This window comes from Chiloscyllium punctatum, chromosome 11, assembly GCF_047496795.1.
Source record: "Chiloscyllium punctatum isolate Juve2018m chromosome 11, sChiPun1.3, whole genome shotgun sequence".
Lineage (NCBI taxonomy): Eukaryota > Metazoa > Chordata > Chondrichthyes > Orectolobiformes > Hemiscylliidae > Chiloscyllium > Chiloscyllium punctatum.
The window spans coordinates 92,772,141-92,790,676 of NC_092749.1; the positions used below are offsets into that span (position 1 = coordinate 92,772,141).

At 40.8% G+C, this 18,536-nt stretch overlaps 1 protein-coding gene across 6 annotated transcripts in view; it reads left to right on the forward strand.

The window, feature by feature from the left end:
- The window catches only part of dhx57 (DEAH (Asp-Glu-Ala-Asp/His) box polypeptide 57), a 117,753-nt gene that overhangs the window by 31,236 nt on the left and 67,981 nt on the right, over nucleotides 1-18,536 (forward strand). For all 6 annotated transcript variants that reach the window (XM_072581269.1, XM_072581274.1, XM_072581271.1 and 3 more), the window contains exons 7-9: nucleotides 4,323-4,444; nucleotides 7,186-7,381; nucleotides 13,764-13,888. In XM_072581269.1, the coding sequence (XP_072437370.1) occupies nucleotides 4,323-4,444; nucleotides 7,186-7,381; nucleotides 13,764-13,888 (443 nt within the window). The remainder of the gene's footprint in view (nucleotides 1-4,322; nucleotides 4,445-7,185; nucleotides 7,382-13,763; nucleotides 13,889-18,536) is intronic.

The window sequence follows — 18,536 nt, forward strand, 5'->3', positions numbered from 1 at the left end:
TTTATAGAACAGTATGTAAATAGTCCACTTAGGAAGGGGCCATACTGGTTGGGGAATGAGCCTGGCCAGGTGGTTGATGTTTCAGTAGGGGATTACTTTGGGAATACTGATCACAATTCTGAGAGTTTTAGAATACTCGTGGGCATAGATGAGAGTGGTCTGAAAGGAACAGTGCTAAATTCGGCCAAAATTCGGCAGGAGCTGGAGAATGTAGATTGGGAGCAGCTTTTTGAAGGTAAATCTACATTTGATATGTGAGAGGCTTTTAAAGAGAGGTTGATCGGAGTTCAGGAGAATTATGTTCCTGTGAAAATGAGGGATAGAAATGGCAATATTAGAGAACCATGGATGAAAGGTGAAATTGTGAGACTAGCTAAGAGAGGAAAAAGGATGCGTACGTAAGGTCTAGGTGACTGAAGACAGACTAAGCTTTGGAAGAATATCAAGAATGTTGGACCAATCTGAAATGAGAAATTAAGAGGGCTAAATGGGGTCATGAAATATCTTTAGCAAACCGTGTTAAGGAAAATCCCAAAGCCTTTTATTCATATATATAAGGAGCAAGAGGGTAACTAGAGAAAGGGTTGGCCCACTCAAGGACAAAGAAGGAAAGTTATGCGTGGAGTCAGAAAATTGGTGAGATTCTTAATGAATACTTTGGATCGGTATTCATCGGTTGAGGTTAGGGATAGATGCTTGATTACTCTAGATCAAGTCAGCATAAGGAGGGAGGAAGTGTTGGGTATTCTAAAAAGCATTAAGGTGGACAAGTCCCTAGGTCCAGATGGGACCTATCCCAGGTTACTGAGGGAATCGAGAGGGGAAATAGTTGGGGCCTTAACAGATATCTTTGTAGCATCCTTAAACATGGGTGAGGTCCCGGAGGACTGAAAAATTGCTAATGTTGTCTCATTGTTTAAGAAGGGTAGCAGAGATAATCCATGTAATTTATAGTCCAGTGAGCCTGATGTCAGTGGTAGCAAAGCTGCTGGAGAAGAAAAGGTGGGGGGGGGGTGCGGTGTAGAACCTATTCCCATTTGGAAAAAAATGGGCTTATCAATGATAGGCAACAGGAAAGGCCATGTCTTACCAATGTATTAGGAAGTGACAAAGTTGGTTGATGAAGGGTGGTAGTAAGGCATTTGATTAGGTTCCCCATGTTGGGCTGATGGAGAAGGTGAAGTCGCATGGGGTCCAGGGTGTTCTAGCTAGATGGGTAGAGAACTGGCTGGGCAACAGGAGACTGAGCGTAGTAGTGAAAGGGAGTTTCTTAAAATGGAGACCTGTGACCAGTGGTGTCCCACATGGGTCTGAGCTGGCACCACTGTTGTTTGTGATATACACAAATGATTTGGAGAGAGGTATAGGTGGTCTGATTAGCAAGTTTGCAGATGACACCAAGATTGGTGGAGTAGCAGATAATGAAGGGGACTGTCAGAGAATACAGCAAAATATAGATAGATTAGAGAGTTGGGCAGAGAAATGGCAGATGAAGTTCAATCCGGGCAAATGCAAGGTGATGCATTTGGAAGATTCAATTCAAGAGCAAACTATACAGTAAATGGAAAAGTCCTGGGGAAAATTGTTGTAGGTATTCAGGTCCATTGTTCCCTGAAGGTGGCAACGCAGGTCAACAGAGTGGTCAAGAAGGCATACTGCATGTTTTCCTTCTTCAGACGGGATATTGAGTGCAAGACTTGGCAGATCATGATACAGTTGTATAAGACTTTGATTCGGCCACATTTGGAATACTGCGTATAGTTCAGGTTGCCACATTACCAAAAGGATGTGGATGCTTTGGAGAGGGTGCAAAGGAGGTTCACCAGGATGTTGCCTGGTAGGGAGTGTGCTAGCTATGAAGAGAGGTTGAGTAGATTAGCATTATTTGCATTAGAAAGATGGAGGTTGAGGGGGACCTGATTGAGGTCTACAAAGCCACGAGGGGTGTAGACAAGGTGGATAGCAAGAAGCTTGTTCCCCAGAGTCGGGGACTCAATTATTTACGATCACAAGCTCAAAGTGAGAGGGAAAATGTTTAGGGGAGATATGTCTGTAAAGTTCTTTACACAGAGGGTGATGGGTGCCTGGAATGCTTTACCAGCAGAGGTGGTAAAGGCGGGCACGATGTATGATACATGAATGGACAGGGAGGAAAGGGATACAGATCTTTAGAAAGTAGGCGACAGATTTACATTGAGGATCTGGGTTGGTGCAGGCTTGGAGGGTTGAAAGGCCTGTTCCTGTGCTGTAATTTTCTTTGCTCTTTATAATTAAGAAAATGTCTGTGATTCTTGGCTGTGTAAGTAGTGCATTGAGTATCTTGGATGGAGTTATAGAATGAGTATGCAAATAAGGTAGCCATACTAATTATTTACAAGCTGATGATGAGAAACTGATGGGGAAGTTGCAGGAGTTGGCAGAGAGGGAGGCTGCAATGGGAGTGGGAGGACAGGGAGACTGCGAAGAAGAGAGAACAGACGACATCAAAGGAACATTGTGCTGACTAGGACTGGGAAAACTGGAAATCATAGAGCTAATTAATTACTTGCAAATGAATGTGGTATGTCATCAGAGAATCCCTACAGTGTGGAAACAGACCCTTCGGCCCAACAAGTCCACGCACACTCTTCAAAAGAGTAACCCACCCAAATCCATTCCCCTACCCTATTACTCTACATTTACCCCTGACTAATGCACCTAACCTACACATCCCTGAACACTATGTGCAATTTTAGCATAGCCAATCCACCTAACCTGCATATCTTTGGATTGTGGGAGGAAACCAGAGCACCCAGAGGAAACCCTCGCAGACACAGAATGTGCAAACTCCATACGGACAGTCACCCGAGGCTGGAATCAAACGGGGGTCCCTGGTGCTGTGAGGCAGCAGTGCTAACCACTGAGCCATTGTGCTGCCCTGCTGTGTTGAGCTTAAGATTGTGTGTCCAGGTGCTACATGGAGAGGAACGTAGTGGATGCTATTGTAATATACACTGTCAATTGTTAAATTTGAATCTGAGTTTGAGAGATTTTAAGATGCTGTAAAAGAGTAGAAAATGTCCAGTTGAAGAATTTGCTATGGAATGCTTTAGCTGTGACCTCACCAATCTGGAAGGTGTGTTAAGTGGTTTTTTTTCCACTCCTGCATTATAAAACACTAGGTGTCACACAGCCCAATTTTAGAGTGATGGCTTTGTGTATTTGCCAATTATTGTCTTTTGGCAATTTAAATACTGTGGTGGACAAGAAATTAATGCTTTCTTTGTGTGTTGTGGCTTTAAATTTAGTGGATTGTTGATAATTAATTAGGATATGAATGAATCCTTCCAATTCTACTTCAGTGAACATCCAAACAGCTTATGCATCAACAAAAAATACAAAAGATATTGATCATAGAATCCCTATATTTTGGAAACAGGCCATTTTGGCCCAAAAGGTTCACACCAACCCTCTGAAGAGCATCCCACCCAGACCCATCCCCTTGCCCTATCTCTGTAATCCTGCATTTCCCATGGCTAATCCACCTAGCCAGCACATCGTTGAACATCTTTGTGGAAGGCAACTGGAGCACCTGGAGGAAACACTCACAGACATGGGGAGAATGTGCAAACTCCACACAGAAAGTTGTCTGAGGGTGAAATCAAACCTGGATCCCTGGTGCTGTGAAGCAGCCGTGCTATCCACTGAGCCACTGGTGTGACTTTATCACCTAATAAAAAAGGAGTTAGTGAGATTGGAAAAAGTAGCCCCTGAAAAGCAAAAGGTAACGCTTGATAAAATCTTAGGAGCACTGGGACAAAGAAAATTATTTAAATTGGGCTTTGTGTGACATCCAGTGTTTTCTGATGCAGGAATGGGAAAAAGCCATTGCAGAGATTCTCTAGGTATGATTGGATATGTTAGATTAAATATCAGCACATGTTTTAGAGCAATAGGACCATATTTAAAATTATGCAGAATAGACAGATGCTTTCAAGTAGTTTAGGGGTCAAGAAAAAGGCAACATCATTGTAAGTAGATGTAAATAGAAAATTTGGAACATAGAGCTGGAGAATCATCTTGGGGAAATTGATAGGCTATGGGATTCACTTTGAGTTAATGATTGAAATCGCTTCTGCTTCAATGTTCAAGATTCAGTTGGACAGTTGGCTGAAGAAAAATTATTGAATGTATATAAGAATAAGGATGATAAATATGATCAGAATTATTTCCTCAATTGGAGAGTAAATACTGATATAAACCAGTTCAGTGAAATGGCTTGTTTCCTGTTGAGTTCTGTGTCATCTATAAGATATATTCTCTGAAATGTATTATTCTTTCAGTCTTCCAGACAATATCAGGCAATGTTCCAGGAAAGGAAGAAACTTCCAGCGTTTCGTGAGAGAGAGACAATCTTGAATTTGCTGAACAAGGCCCAAGTCCTGGTAGTGAGTGGTATGACAGGGTAAGTTTAAGGGAAGGGCATATTGGAATGTTTGATTACTTTTATGTTTGCATAAATTAATCAGCATCTTCTGATGGTTTAAATATGGACATCATAGGAGTAGTAATATTTGGTCATTACCTATAGCAGATTACAACATGGTAGTAATTTGACCATACAAAAAATATGTGAAATAAATTGAGCATTTGTTGCCCATTCCATATTGCCCTTGAGAATATGATGGAAAAACTTGAATACACTTTGAATATGATGGAATATATTCAACTTGTGAGAGCGGATATGTTTTCAGCAACTCAAAAAGCTCTGTACCATCTAGGACAAAGCAGACTGATTGTTTGGCTTTTACTACCTTGAATATCCACTCCGTCCACCATCTGTGTACTTTGGCCACAGAGTGCACAATCTTCAGATTGCACTGTAGCAATTTGCCAAGACCTCATAAATAACTGGTCAAGAGTTTTGGACAGAAGCAAGAGGCACATTGGAACACCATTATCTCCAAGATCCACACAAATCACATATCATCTTGACATGGATCTATGTAGCTGTTCCCTGAGTCAAAATGCTGAATCCCTTGCCTAACAGCACTGTTGAAGAACCCTTTATTAGACGTTCTAAAGCAGTTCAACAAGACTGCTCACTACCAACTTCTCCGGGACCGAGAGTAAATACTGCGTTTGCTGGTGACATCCCTGAACAAATTAATTTTTAGAAGTCCTTAATAACAATTAGTGGTTGCTATCATCCTCAACTTACTTTGTTTCAAGTTTCAGACTCTGCCTCTGTTTGTCAGTACTCACCGTATTTTGTTAAAGCAATGGAAATATTTGAAGTTAAGGCTGTGTTTTTTTCATATTCATTCATAGGATTTGGGTGTCACTGGTTGGGCCAGCTTTTGTCAGTCCCGAGTTGCCTTTGAGAACGTGATAGTGAGCTGTCTCGCCTGAAGACCCAATATCCTGAAATATTGAGCTGGCAATCCTTCCCCCTCCCTCAACCATGTTTCAGCAATAGCAATAACATCATCACCCAATTAGTGCTGTCAACCCTCTGCCTTGTTTATTAGATTCCTTGCCATTAAATAAATGCCATTTAACTTTGTCAAACCCCCTAGTGCCTGAACAGGCCTGTAATTTCTCTGCCTTCCTTACTCATTTGTTACCTCTTCTCATTTTGGCTGTGCAGCTCCTCTTGCTGAACATTCAGGATCCCACCCCACCCCACAGATTAGTTTAAGCGCACCCCACAGCAACAGCAAACCTCCCCATAAGGATCCAGGTCCCAGTCCGCTTCAGGTGCAATCCATCCACCTTGGTTCCACTGCCCCAAAGAACAGTCCCAATGTCCCAGAAATCTAAAACCCTCCCTTTTACACCATCTCTGCAGCCACGCATTCATCAGGATCACCTCCTATTTCCGTATTCACAAGCACATGGCACCAGAGAGTGCTACCTTTTGGGTCCTGAGTTTTAATCTACTTCCTAGCTCATTAAGTTCTGCTTTAAACTCTTCACCCCTTTTCCTACTCATGTTGTTGGTACCAATACGTACCACAGTCTCTATCTGTTTACACCCCCCCCACCCCCTTCAGAGTGCCAAACAGCTGTTCGGTGACATCCTTGACCCCGGCATCAGGGAGGCAACATACTATCCTGGAGTCTTTTCCCCAGTTTGTTCTTCTTACAATTGAAACTCCAACCACTATAGCCTTGCCTTTCTTCTTTCTTACCTCGTGTGCAGCAGATCCCTCCATGTGCCATGAAGCTGGTTCACATTGCTTTCCCATGCACAGTCATCTTTTCCAATGGTATCTAAAACTGAATATCTACTAAAAAGGGGGGATGGGCACAGGAAACTCGTATAGTACATGCCTTCCTCTACTCTGTCTGGTGGTCACCCATGCCCTTTCTGCCTGTTCATTCTTCCCCAGCAGTGTGACCACCTCACTGTGCCGTTCGCAAATACTCAACATTGCGATGCTCCAAGATAAAGTTGCCTGCAGCACCAGCTCCAGAATGTAGTTAGCCAGTAGCTGTAGCTAGACGCACCCATATGACCACCGGGGGCAACTAAAGCTTCCATGATTTGACACATTAGAGAAGAAGCATATCACAGGTGCAAGCTCTGCTGCCACGACTTCCCTTAAGCCCTTTTTAAATAATATTCATTATGTATATATGAAAATACTATATGCTTATTTCCCGTAGGGTAACTTTACTTCCCTTACCCTACTTGTATTAATTATATTTCTTAATTATATTGGCCCTGACTTTGACTTATACTTGTTTCTCAGTTAATCCCTCCTTCAGAAAAAAATACGCATTTTAAAATCGCAAACCAATTAATCCACCACTTCCCTGTAATGTCACTTTGTTTTGTTTTCCCAATCAGCAGTCCCTACAGCTGTTAAACTAGGGCACCCCTCACAATTTATCATGTTGCTGCCTTCCTTTCTGTGCTGAGTTGAAGCTGAGGTCCTGGATCTGAAATGATTGACCTCCAATAACCACAACCATCATTCCTTGTATAATGACACACTAGCTATTTAATGTATTAATGAATTACTCAGAATTCAAAATATGTTTTTGTGCTTTTTGTTGGATGATTAATTTTCCACAAACATGCAGCTTCTTAACCCTTATTCTGCTCAAGTATAGAGGAAGCTATTCATTTGCATTACCACAGCCTTGGAAAGTTCGAAAGATTTGGAAATAAGTCATTTTAATTTCAAATTTCCTCAGATGTGGAAAGACAACACAGATTCCTCAGTTTATCCTGGATGATTCTCTTAACGGTCCTCCGGTAATGGTTGCCAACATCATATGTACTCAACCTCGAAGGATTTCTGCTATTTCTGTAGCTGAGCGTGTAGCCAAAGAACGGATCGAGAGGCTGGGAGGTAGCGTAGGATACCAGATTAGACTTGAAAGTATGAAGGTTGGTATATATTTAGCAAATAAGTAATGTTTTCAGTCTTCCTTCCCAGGTATGTTTGGATATTGCAGTTGGACAAAGAATGCTAGTTTGCTGTTGATGTGTAGAGAACCATTTAAATGTGGAGACTTTCTCATGTATTTCTTTTACCAGGTAGCTTCGTAAATCGTAGTTTTTTAGATCGGCGCTGCTATTTGCTGACCAATGGGAGGCACTGTCCTTCTCACTAGTTTGTCAGCCGTACAAACTGCTACTTCAGAGAAGCACTGCCACGATTGCATAACAGCCTCTCTATGTAACCACTCAAATGAGACCTCTCAGTAGTCACAGTCTATTCAAGAGTGCCTTAGTGCCAACTGAATTTCAGACTTGCCCTTCCTGATGATCTGTTTGATGTTATCTGAACCGAGCCCCATTTTCTTAATTGCTGTCTTCGCCTCTGTTGCTGTCAGTCTAATATTGCTGTACTGCCTCTTCAATGAAGTATACCTTTACACATGCCTTCAGATAACCTCGCTGAATAGTTATAGAGTCAGAGTCAGATGTACAGCATGGAAACAGACCCTTCGGTCCAACTCCTCCATGCTGACCAGATATCCCAACCCAATCTAGTCCCAGTTGCCAGCACCTGGCCCATATCCCTCCAAACCCTTCCTATTCATATACCCATCCAGATCTCTCTTAAATGTTGCAATTGTACCAGCCTCCACCACTTCCTCTGGCAGCTCATACCACCCTCTGTGTGAAAAGGTTGCCCCTTAGGTCTCTTTTATATCCTTCTCCTCTCACCCTAAACCTATGCCCTCTAGTTCAGGACTCCTGCATCCCAGGGAAAAGACTTTGTCTATTTATCCTATCCATGCCGCTCATGATTTTATAAACCTCTATAAGGTCACCCTTTAGCCTCTGCTCCAGGGAAAACAGCCCCAGCCTGTTCAGTCTCTCCCTATAGCTCAAATCCTCCAACCCTGGCAACATCCTTGTAAATCTTTTCTGAACCCTTTAGGAAGGAAACCAGGATTGCACGCAATATTCCAACAGTGACCAATGTCCTGTACAGCCGTAATATGACCTCCCAACTCCTGTAATCAATACTCTGACCAATAAAGGAAAGCATACCAAACACCTTTTTCACTATCCTATCTACCTGCGACTCCACTTTCAAGGAGCTATGAACCTGCACTCCAAGGTGTCTATGTTCGGTAACACTCCCCGGGATCTTGCCCTTAAGTGTAGAAGTCCTTGTAAGGTTTGCTTTTCCAAAATGCAGCACCTTACAGTTATCTAAATTAAACTCCATCTGTCATTTCTCAGCCCAATGCTTCATCTGATCAAGATCCTATTGTAATCCGAGGTTGACCCTCTTTGCTGTCCACTACACCTCTAATTTTGGTGTCATCTGCAAACTTACTAACTGTACCTCTTATGCCCGCAACCAAATCATTTATGTAAATGACTAAAACTAGTGGACCCAGCACTGATTCTTGTGACACTCCACTGGTCACAGGCCCCTCCAGTCTGAAAAACAACCCTCCACCACTACCCTCGGTCTTCTACCTTTGAGCCAATTCTGTATCCAAATGGCTAGTTCTGCCTGTACTCCATGAGACCTAACCTTGCTAACCAATCTCCCATGGGGAACCTTGTCAAATGCCTTTCTGAAGTCCATATAGATCACGTCCACCGTTCTGTCCTCCTCAATCGTCTTTGTTACTTCCTCAAAAAAATCAATCAAGTTTGAGACATGATTTCCCACGCACAAAGCCATGTTGACTATCCGTAATCAGTCCTTGCCATTCCAAATACAGATACATCCTGTCCCTCAGGATTCCCTCCAACAATGTGCCCACCACTGACGTCAGGCTCACTGGTCTATAGTTCCTTGGTTTGTCCTTACCACCTTTCTTAAACAGTGGAACCCTGTTGGCAACCTCCAGTCTTCATCCTCAGGATCATTCTAAACCGTGTCTGATCCCTGTCCATGGCTTGCACATCGTTCTTTAGATCTGGCATCCAAAATTGTTCGCCATATTCCAAGTGCTGTCTGACCAGCGCCTTCTGCAGTCTGAGAGGTACATTTCTGCTTTTGTATTCTCGTGTCCCAAAGTGTGTAGTAATGTGTTACTTTTACCTCTTTGTATTTTGTCTTGAGTATATGAGGGCAAAACTTTAATACAAGAAAACACTTAGATCTCAAGATAGTTACTTATAACGGGAGAATACTAAGTTGGGCTGCCTTTTTAGTGTGTGGTTGAGATTTAGTATTTGAACAGAAGTAAAAATCCTGCATTAAATGTAAAGCACATTAAAAATGATTTATCTGTGTTGGGATACACTATGCAGTAATGGGTTTGAGAATTTTGTCCTATTAGCATGCCCATGATTGAAAGATTTTCGCCCTCGGTGGCTCGGTGGTTAGCACTGCTGCCTCATAGCGCCAGGGACCTGGTTCAATTCCAGCCTCGGGTGACTGGCTGTGTGGAGTTTGCGCATTCTCCCCATATCTGCATGATCCTCTGGGTGCTCCGGTTTCCTCCTACAATCCAAGGATATGCAGGTTAGGTGAATTGGCTATGCTAAATTGTCCATTTTGTTCAGGGATCTGTAGTTGGGTGCATTAGTCAGGGGTAAATGTAGGGTAATAGGGTAGGGCAATGGGTTTGGGTGGGTTACTCCTCGGAGGGTCAGTGTGGACTTGTTGGGCTGAAGGGCCTGTTTCCACAGGTCGGGATTCTATGATTTTATGAAAGGCTTCCTCTAAACATTTTAATCTCAATACAATTCCTAGGAGTGCTCTGAGATTGATCAAAGGGAGATTGATTCCTCCTCACTCTTCTCTACCTTCTAGATGCAGAACAGGTGTTCAAACCCATGTCCAAAGAATGAGCGTCTTTGTAAAATACTTGTGATAAAACACTCAATTCATGCTATGAAGAATTATAATGCAAACTGTTCTCTTGTTAACCAAATTACACAATGTCTGTATGGTGCTCCTAAACATTGCATTGATTATTTGTCTTTCTCTTACTTTTTCAATCAAGTTGGTGCAACTGATTGTTTCTATGCTGACTCTTCTTCGTATTTCAGAAATTATTTTGAATCTGAGATTTAAAATGTAATTATAAGTTAACTATTCAATTGAAGTATACATTTTAATCGTACATTGAATAAAACCAACTCTTTTGCATCCTAGTTTTAATTTCAGCCATTTGGTCAGAGTTGAGAAACTATGGAGATCTCTCCTAGAAGGCAGAGTGAATGTCACCAGAAAGAGCAATCAACCTAGGCTTGGTTAGATGGCAAATGTCACAGACTTTTTGCAGATGGGCTCCAGTAGGTGTGTGAGGATTGTATAAGACAGGCGAGCATGCCATAATTGGACAGCAGGTCACCTGGCAGGAGTAGCTACAAGCCGTAACTCCAGCTAAAATTGATTGACTATTCCAAATATTTATCACTTACAAATAAAAACAAACTATTGACTGCTTTATTTGTCTAGATTTTCCCTTTCCTCTCTCTTTGGTATGGTCTCAATATTCTACGTTTGTTTGAATTAAAAATCTACGGTTTATTTACAAATCTCTCTTGCACTTCAGTGATGATCACTATTGAATTCTAATCTTTCTAGACTATACGCAGGTAGATAGGATAGTGAAGAATGTGTTTGGTATGCTTTTATTGGTCAGAATATTAAGTACAGGAGTTGGGAGGTCATATTGCGGCTGTACAGGAATTAATTAGGTCACTGTTGGATATTGCATGCAATTCTAGTCTCCTTCCTATTGGAAAGATGTTGTGAAACTTGAAAGGGTTCAGAAAAGATTTAGAAGGGTGTTGCCAGGGTTGGAGGATTTGAGCTATAGGGAGAGGCTGAATAGGCTGGGGCTGTTTTCCCTGGAGCGTCAGAGGTTGAGGGGTGTCCTTTTAGAGATGTACAAGTGGTGGAGGCTGGTACAATTGCAACATTTAAAAGGCATTAGGATGGGTAAATGAATAGGAAGGGTTTGGAGGGATATGGGCCGGGTGCTGGCAGGTGGGACTAGATTGGGTTGGGATATCTGGTTGGTATGGACAGGTTGGACCGAAGGGTCTGTTACCATGCTGTATATCTCTGTGACTCCAAGGTTAACTCTTTCCTCATCCATTTTGTGCTGGGGATTATGTTGTTTTTAACTTTTAATTGTTTATGCTTTACTATCCTGCCTTGGTCATTGCAAGTATATCAGTGATTTTACCAAGTCCCTATGTTCTAATTCATTCTAATCATTGTACACTTTTGTCTCAAATGTTAACTATTGTAGTATTTCATATGTTATTGATATTTATTTGCCTTTATAGTCTCTTTTGAAATATTAATCCTAATCTTTTTGTAACTCTCTAGCATATTGTTTTGCTACATGGCCTTGTCATAGAGTCAAACAGCATGGAAACAGACCCTTCTATCTAACTCCTCCAGGCCCACCAAGTTTCCCAAACTAAGCTAGTCCCGTTTGCTGGCATTTGGCCCATATTCTTCTAAACCTTCCCTATTCGATTGCCATCCAAATCTCTTTTAAACATTGTAACAGTACCTGCTTCTACCACTTCCTCCGGCAGTTCTTTCCACACATGAACCAGCCTCTGTGAAAAAGTTGGCCCTTGGGTCCCTTTTAAATCTTTCTCCTTTTAGTTTAAAATTATGCCCTCCAGTATGGAATTCCCCAACCCGTGAGGGAAAAACCTTTTACTATTCACCTTTTCTATACCCCTCATGATTTTATAAACCTCTACAAGGTTACCCCCTCAATTTCCTATGCTCCAGTGAAAAATATCCCAGCCTATCCAGCCTCATAACTCTAATCTTCCAATCCCAATAAGTCTTTTCTGCACCCTCTCCAATTTAATAATATACTTCCTATAGCTGGGCAAACAGAATTGTACACAATACTCCAACAATGGCCTCACCAATGTCCAGTGCAACCGCAACATACTGTCCCAACTCCTAAATTGTTTCTGCACTTTAAGCAAATATGATCAAATGTAGTATTAAAGATGAGAAATAATGGGATCCATTCAGTGATCTTGATAAAAGTTGACTGAACATTCTTTCTCCCCAGTCAACTGTGGCATCGCATATCTTGAGTATTTTCAGTTAATTTTAAATCAGTGGGGAGACCACACCCCCCCACCCCCCCCACCCCCCACCCCCCACCCCGCAATGCTGCCAGACCTGGTGAGTATTTCCAGCATTTTGTTTGGTTTTGGATTATCTTTATATTAGACAGTTCCCTTACCATTTTCATGTCCTACCCTGGATTCTGTGACTTTTAATTTATCTAACAATCCTTTTTTTGTAGAAGTTTCTGTGAGTGCTCCAAAAGTCCAAATTGTGTTTCAGGGATCAGACTACGTTGTCTGTGGTGTCTATTCAGATGCCCTAGTGATTTGCCAAACATATATCATATATATTGTTAACTCTTTGCTGGCTCTGACTGTATTACATTATTATTGTAAGCATATTCCTCCAGTACAGTATGCAGTTTAAAGTAGATTCTATTTTTACTAAGTACTGATGTTGACTGATAACTTTCTCAAGCAATCTTTTTGTACTTTAAATTTATTTTATCACTAATCCTACAAAGTCTCAATAGTGTTTAACAGTTTGTTGTTCACAGTAAAAGTACTTTTTTGTTTCTTACCTGCTTTACTGCAGCTTCTTCAAATACATTCATTTTGCCCAAGGAATATGCTAATGTTCAGTTTTGTTTACTGCCTCTAATTGTAATGGAACCCTCAGCCCCCAGATATCAAACATAAATTGTAAGATGTCTATGTCCTTTGATGAAAAGCTGTAAAACTGATCCACTTCGATTTATTTTATATTTTCAATCTCATGAACACTCATTATGCTCGCTCTTGTTCTAATTCCTTTCTACCTGGATGTGTGTCAGCTGTACTGAATCTCTTGTCTCAGAGTCAAAAGATTCTGGGTTCAAGTCTCACTCCAGGGGTCAAGCACAAATCAAAACCAACACTCCCACACTACAACATGGAAGCACTGCTCCACTGGAAGTGCTGTTTTTCAGCTAAGATTGAGGTTCTTTCTACTTAGTTGGGTGCATGTAAAAGATTCCACAATTTACTCTTGTGCTCTGTTTCCCCCCACTTAAATGTTTTGTCCTTTTATTTGAACATGTAGAAATTCTGCACAGTCACCATTATAGATTTAAGTGATGTATTTTTCTCTAGTGGAGATAATTTTCAACACTCTTACCTGCTTAATTTATTATTTTTATTCTTGCATTTTCATCAATTTGTGTGCATTTAAAAACATTTCGGATTTCTACTCCTCCATCTCAAATTTGCATTGGTGTATCTTACAAACTTATTTTGATTATGTTTTCAGACTTCCTCTACTAGATTGCTTTACTGCACTGCAGGAGTGCTGCTCAGACGACTGGAGGCAGACCCAGATCTCCAAGGCGTGTCCCATGTTATTGTAGATGAAGTTCATGAAAGAACAGAGGAAAGGTGATTCTGTTTTTCACATTGGAGCAGCTCATTGTGAATTTCAGTGCAGTTCAGTATCAAGCATGAAGCCACCAAAGTGGAAAAGCATTTTGGAATGATGACCAGCTCAGATTTTAAAACAAAAGTGCTTGTGGAAAAGGTGAAAGAAAGTAAGGAGTCATAGTTTTGAACTCATGAAGTTTAAATAGTAGGCCACTGAGTCTTGATTTAAAGACCGCGATTGTAAGGAGGCAGAAGATATTTGGAATTTAGAAAGAACAAAGAAAGGACTTCTCGGAAGAGTCTTAGCCTAGCTGATCATTATAGAATAAGGAGAGGAAATAATAATTGCAATAGATGGAAACTGAGAGTGGATTGAATAGTGTTGGGGCGGAATGACTAAATAAATGACTCAACCCCTGGATTCCACTTCCAGCAACAAAGAGTTTATTGAAATTACACCATTGGAGAGAAACCTCTAGGGGGTCAGAAACTTCTTCAATAAACCAAGACATGCATTCTTAGATGTTTGTTTTCAGCCTGCCTTTAACAATTACATGCCAATCATATTATTAATTAATTACATACATGTCCAGTCAAATTAATCATGTGACTGCATTGTCCATAATGGACACCCATATGGACTACCCTCTGTCTTTCATGATCTCATGATATTTACGCCCTTATCATTATCCTTGGGGTTTTCCCAATGCATTCCAGTTCTGCTGATTTCTGCACCTGTTATTTAATCCTCCCTGCTAATAGTGTGGGGCCCTCCCTTAGTGTCTAACACTGAGTTGTCCATATGAATTTTAGTAGAATCTCCTTCGTGCTTATTGCGTCTTTTTTTAAGTTATGTGTCAAAGTCTATAACTAATTTGAAATCACTTACTATGATTATCTGGAAATCTTAACTACAGTAAATCTCTTTGAGCTGAATCTCAAATCTTTAAATTAGCTCGGTATGGAATTTTTCTGTTAGTAAATACAAGGGTGTCCAAGAACAATATGTCATGGAGCCAACAAAAAAACACAGCCCTCACTGGAGCTGGTAATGTGACAAGTTTAATAAATGACCTCAGTAAAAAGGCCCCCAGGAAGTAGTGATCATAACATGCTCAAATTTGATATTCGGTTTGAGTGTGAGTCGCTTGAATCAGAAACAACTTTAAATAAAGGGAATGACAGTGAGCTGAGGACAGAGTTAGCTAAAGTGGACTGGGCAGATACATTAGCAAGACAGTCAGTAAGCAAGCAGTGACTGATATTTAAGGAGGTAATTAATGATTCTTATTAAAAATATACATCCTAGTAAGGAGAAAAGATTCTGAGAGGTACAAAAGAATATAAAGTTGAAAGAAAAAGGAAGAAGGCGAAGGTCAGTGATAGCCTCAAAGACTGGGGTAAATTGAGAATCCAGTAAAGAAGGATTAAGAAGATATTAAAGAGGAAAAATAAACTGCGAGGGCAAACCAGTGAGGAATATAAAAAGGAAAAGAGAAATGAACATAGAAAATGAATCTGGCGAGAACACTTTTGGCGGATAAAGGAAATGGCAGAGGAGTTAAACAAATATTTTGCATGAGTTAATATAGTGGGAGATTATTTGAATGTCCCATTAATACTAAAGATTACAGGGGAGGGATGAAGTACCATCACTATCAATAGAGAAGTATTATTTAGACAAACTAATAGGGCTGAAGACAGAAGTCCCCGGCCCTGATAATTTGCATCCAATTATCCTACTGGAAGTAGCTGCTGAGCTATGTTTGTATTTTTCCAAAATTCTTTAGATTCTGGAGTAGCAGGGATCAGTGTTGGAACTGCAAGTGTTTACAGTATGTATTAATGACTCTAAGAAAGGAAGTGATGTACTGTAACCAAATTTGCAGATGACAAAAATAGGTGGAAAGTCAAGTTGTGAGATGGATCCAAACAGTTTAGAGAGATTTATGGGTTAAGTAAATGGGCAAAAATTTCTCAAATGGAGAATAATGTGGGAAAATGGGAAGTTGTTCATTACGGAAGGGAAAACAGAAGGATAGCTTTATTTAAATGGAGAAAACTGCAACACAAAGGACTTGGTACTTGTGCATGAATCACAGAATGCTATCACGCAGGTGCAGCAATAATCAGGAAGGCTAATGGAATGTTGGTCCTTATTTCAAGGGGTTTGGAATATAAGCTTAGGGAAGTCTTACTGCAACTGTACAAGATGCTGGTGAGACCATGTGGAGTACTGAGAGCAGTTTTGATCCATTTAATTAAGGAAAGTTATTATTCTATTACTGGCCGTTCAGAGGAGGATCACAAGGATGATCCCTGTCTGGAGGAATTATTTTGTGCACAAGGCTAAACCGGTTAGGTCTCTACTCACTAGAGTTGAGAAGAATGAGAGGTAAACTTATTGAATCATATGGGGTTGATAGTAAATGCTGAGAGTGTTCCCTCATGAGAAAGTCTACTACTAGAAGGCATAGTCTCAAATTAAAGGATGCTGATTTAAGACTGAGATGAGGAGGAGTTTCTTATCTCGGAGGGTTGTGTGTCTTTGGAACTCCTTGCCACAAAGAGCTGTGGGGATAGAATCCTTGTGTATATTTAAGGCGAAGATAGATAGATTCTAGTGGGATCATGGGGAAAACTCAGGAAAGTGAATGTGACGAATGTCAGATGAGCCATGATTCTAATGAATGTCAGAGCAGGCTGGAGTCAAATGGTTGACTCCTTTTTCCTGTCGTCTTATGGGTATCTTTCAATAGTGACTTGTGTATAACAGAGAACCTGAGTTGCTTTGTGTTCTTGAGTGTGTTTCCCCAGAGAATGGCAGACTCCTGATCTGAATTAGAATTTTGGGTGCAGTTGGAAGCATGAGCACATGCTTCACAGTATTTCTTCCCTTTTCCTAAGGAATTAATGCCAAACTGAGTAACAAGATGTTTAGATCAACTAAGAACACTTTATACAATTAGTTCCAATGAATGAAGTTGGGATATCAATGAGTAAAGAGACCAAATTATTTACTATTTTTTCATCTTAGAGCTCGATGAAACTATCTTGATCAAAAACAAGTTTATGATATAGCTCTTTATCTCCACCTTGTGGAGGTAATAAAAAAAGCTCATGCTTTCACATATGGTATTTTACTTCAGCTTGTTCACGAGAGTTGTGGATATGACAACGTGTTTGGAAATTAGGCTGAACCCTATTAAATCCAACAGTTGAGATGGTGCTCAGTTTTCATGGCATCTTCCATTGATCAAGAGCTTTTAAAAGCTTGATACCTGCACATCTCCCTCCTACCCTACCTAGTTGTTTCTTGGTCATCATGTATTAGACCATTCAATGTTCCTTTAGGACCTCTTCTCTGTTTACTTCCATAACACTAACCTCAACTGGTTCAATTTCTACCTGTCCCAATGCACTGCCAATGATGGTACCTTTTCCTGGCCTCATAGCCAGTCATTTAAAAGGGAGGCACCTTGTGGATCTCAAACAACAGCATAACAAATGTATAATAATGAGTCCGAGCTTCACCCTTCTATTAGTACTCCACTTACTTGTCCAACATCAAATCATTAATGAACAACAACTTCTTCCAACTTCGAATAACTTTGTTTATGTCAATTTTATTTGGTTCTAGAGATAAACCGTGTCGTCTCTAGTTGTACCCAGCTCTCGGATTATATATTTTAGATTGAATAGGAATCAATGTCTGTTTGATCTTCTAACAATAACCAAGACTAGCTATTCATAATTTTCTAAAACTCCACTACCAAACTTTATTCTGCATTTTCATCTTGATTCCCTAACATCCCCAACTTCACAAATCTCTATTCACTTTTTGCCTCATATATTCAGTTGAAACTCTTTGACTATAAGTGGCCTAGTGGTGTTAGCTCTAGACTGTTAGTCTAGAAGCTCTGCTAATGTTCTGGGGACCCAGGCTTGAATCCCACCACAGCAGTTAGTTTCAGATTTTTTTTCTTAAATTTAACCAAGAATCTACTGATAATCATGAAACTGTTGGTGATTGTCTGAAAAATCTGTCCTTAAAAATGTGTTGCTGGAAAAGCGCAGCAGGTCAGGCAGCATCAAAGGAGAAGGAGAATCGACGTTTCGGGCATAAGCCCTTCCTGCTGTGCTTTTCCAGCAACACATTTTTCAGTTCTGATCCCCAGCATCTGCAGTCCTCACTTTCTCCTGAAAAATCTGTCCACCTCACTAATGTCCTTCAGGGAAGGAAATCTACCATCCTTACCTAGTCTGGCCTACATGAGACTTGGGACCAACGGCAATGTAGTTAACTCTCAACTGCCCTCTGAAATGGGCCAGCAAGCTACTCAGTTATATCAATCACTACAAAGTCTCAGTAAATAAATGAAATGACAAGACCAGTTGGCATCAACCCAGGCACTGGAAACGACAACGGCAGAAACAGCCCTGTTGATCCTGCAAAATCCCTCTTACCAACATCTGGGGGCTAGTGCCAGAATTGGGAGAGCTGTCTCAGACTAGTCGAGCAATAGCCTGACATTGTCTGTAGGGTCTGATTCTGTGAATATGACTGTGTACCAGATACCACCATTACTATACTTCGATATGTCCTCCCACCAGGATACAGACCCAGCAGAGATGGTGGCACTGTGGTATACAGATGGGAGGTATG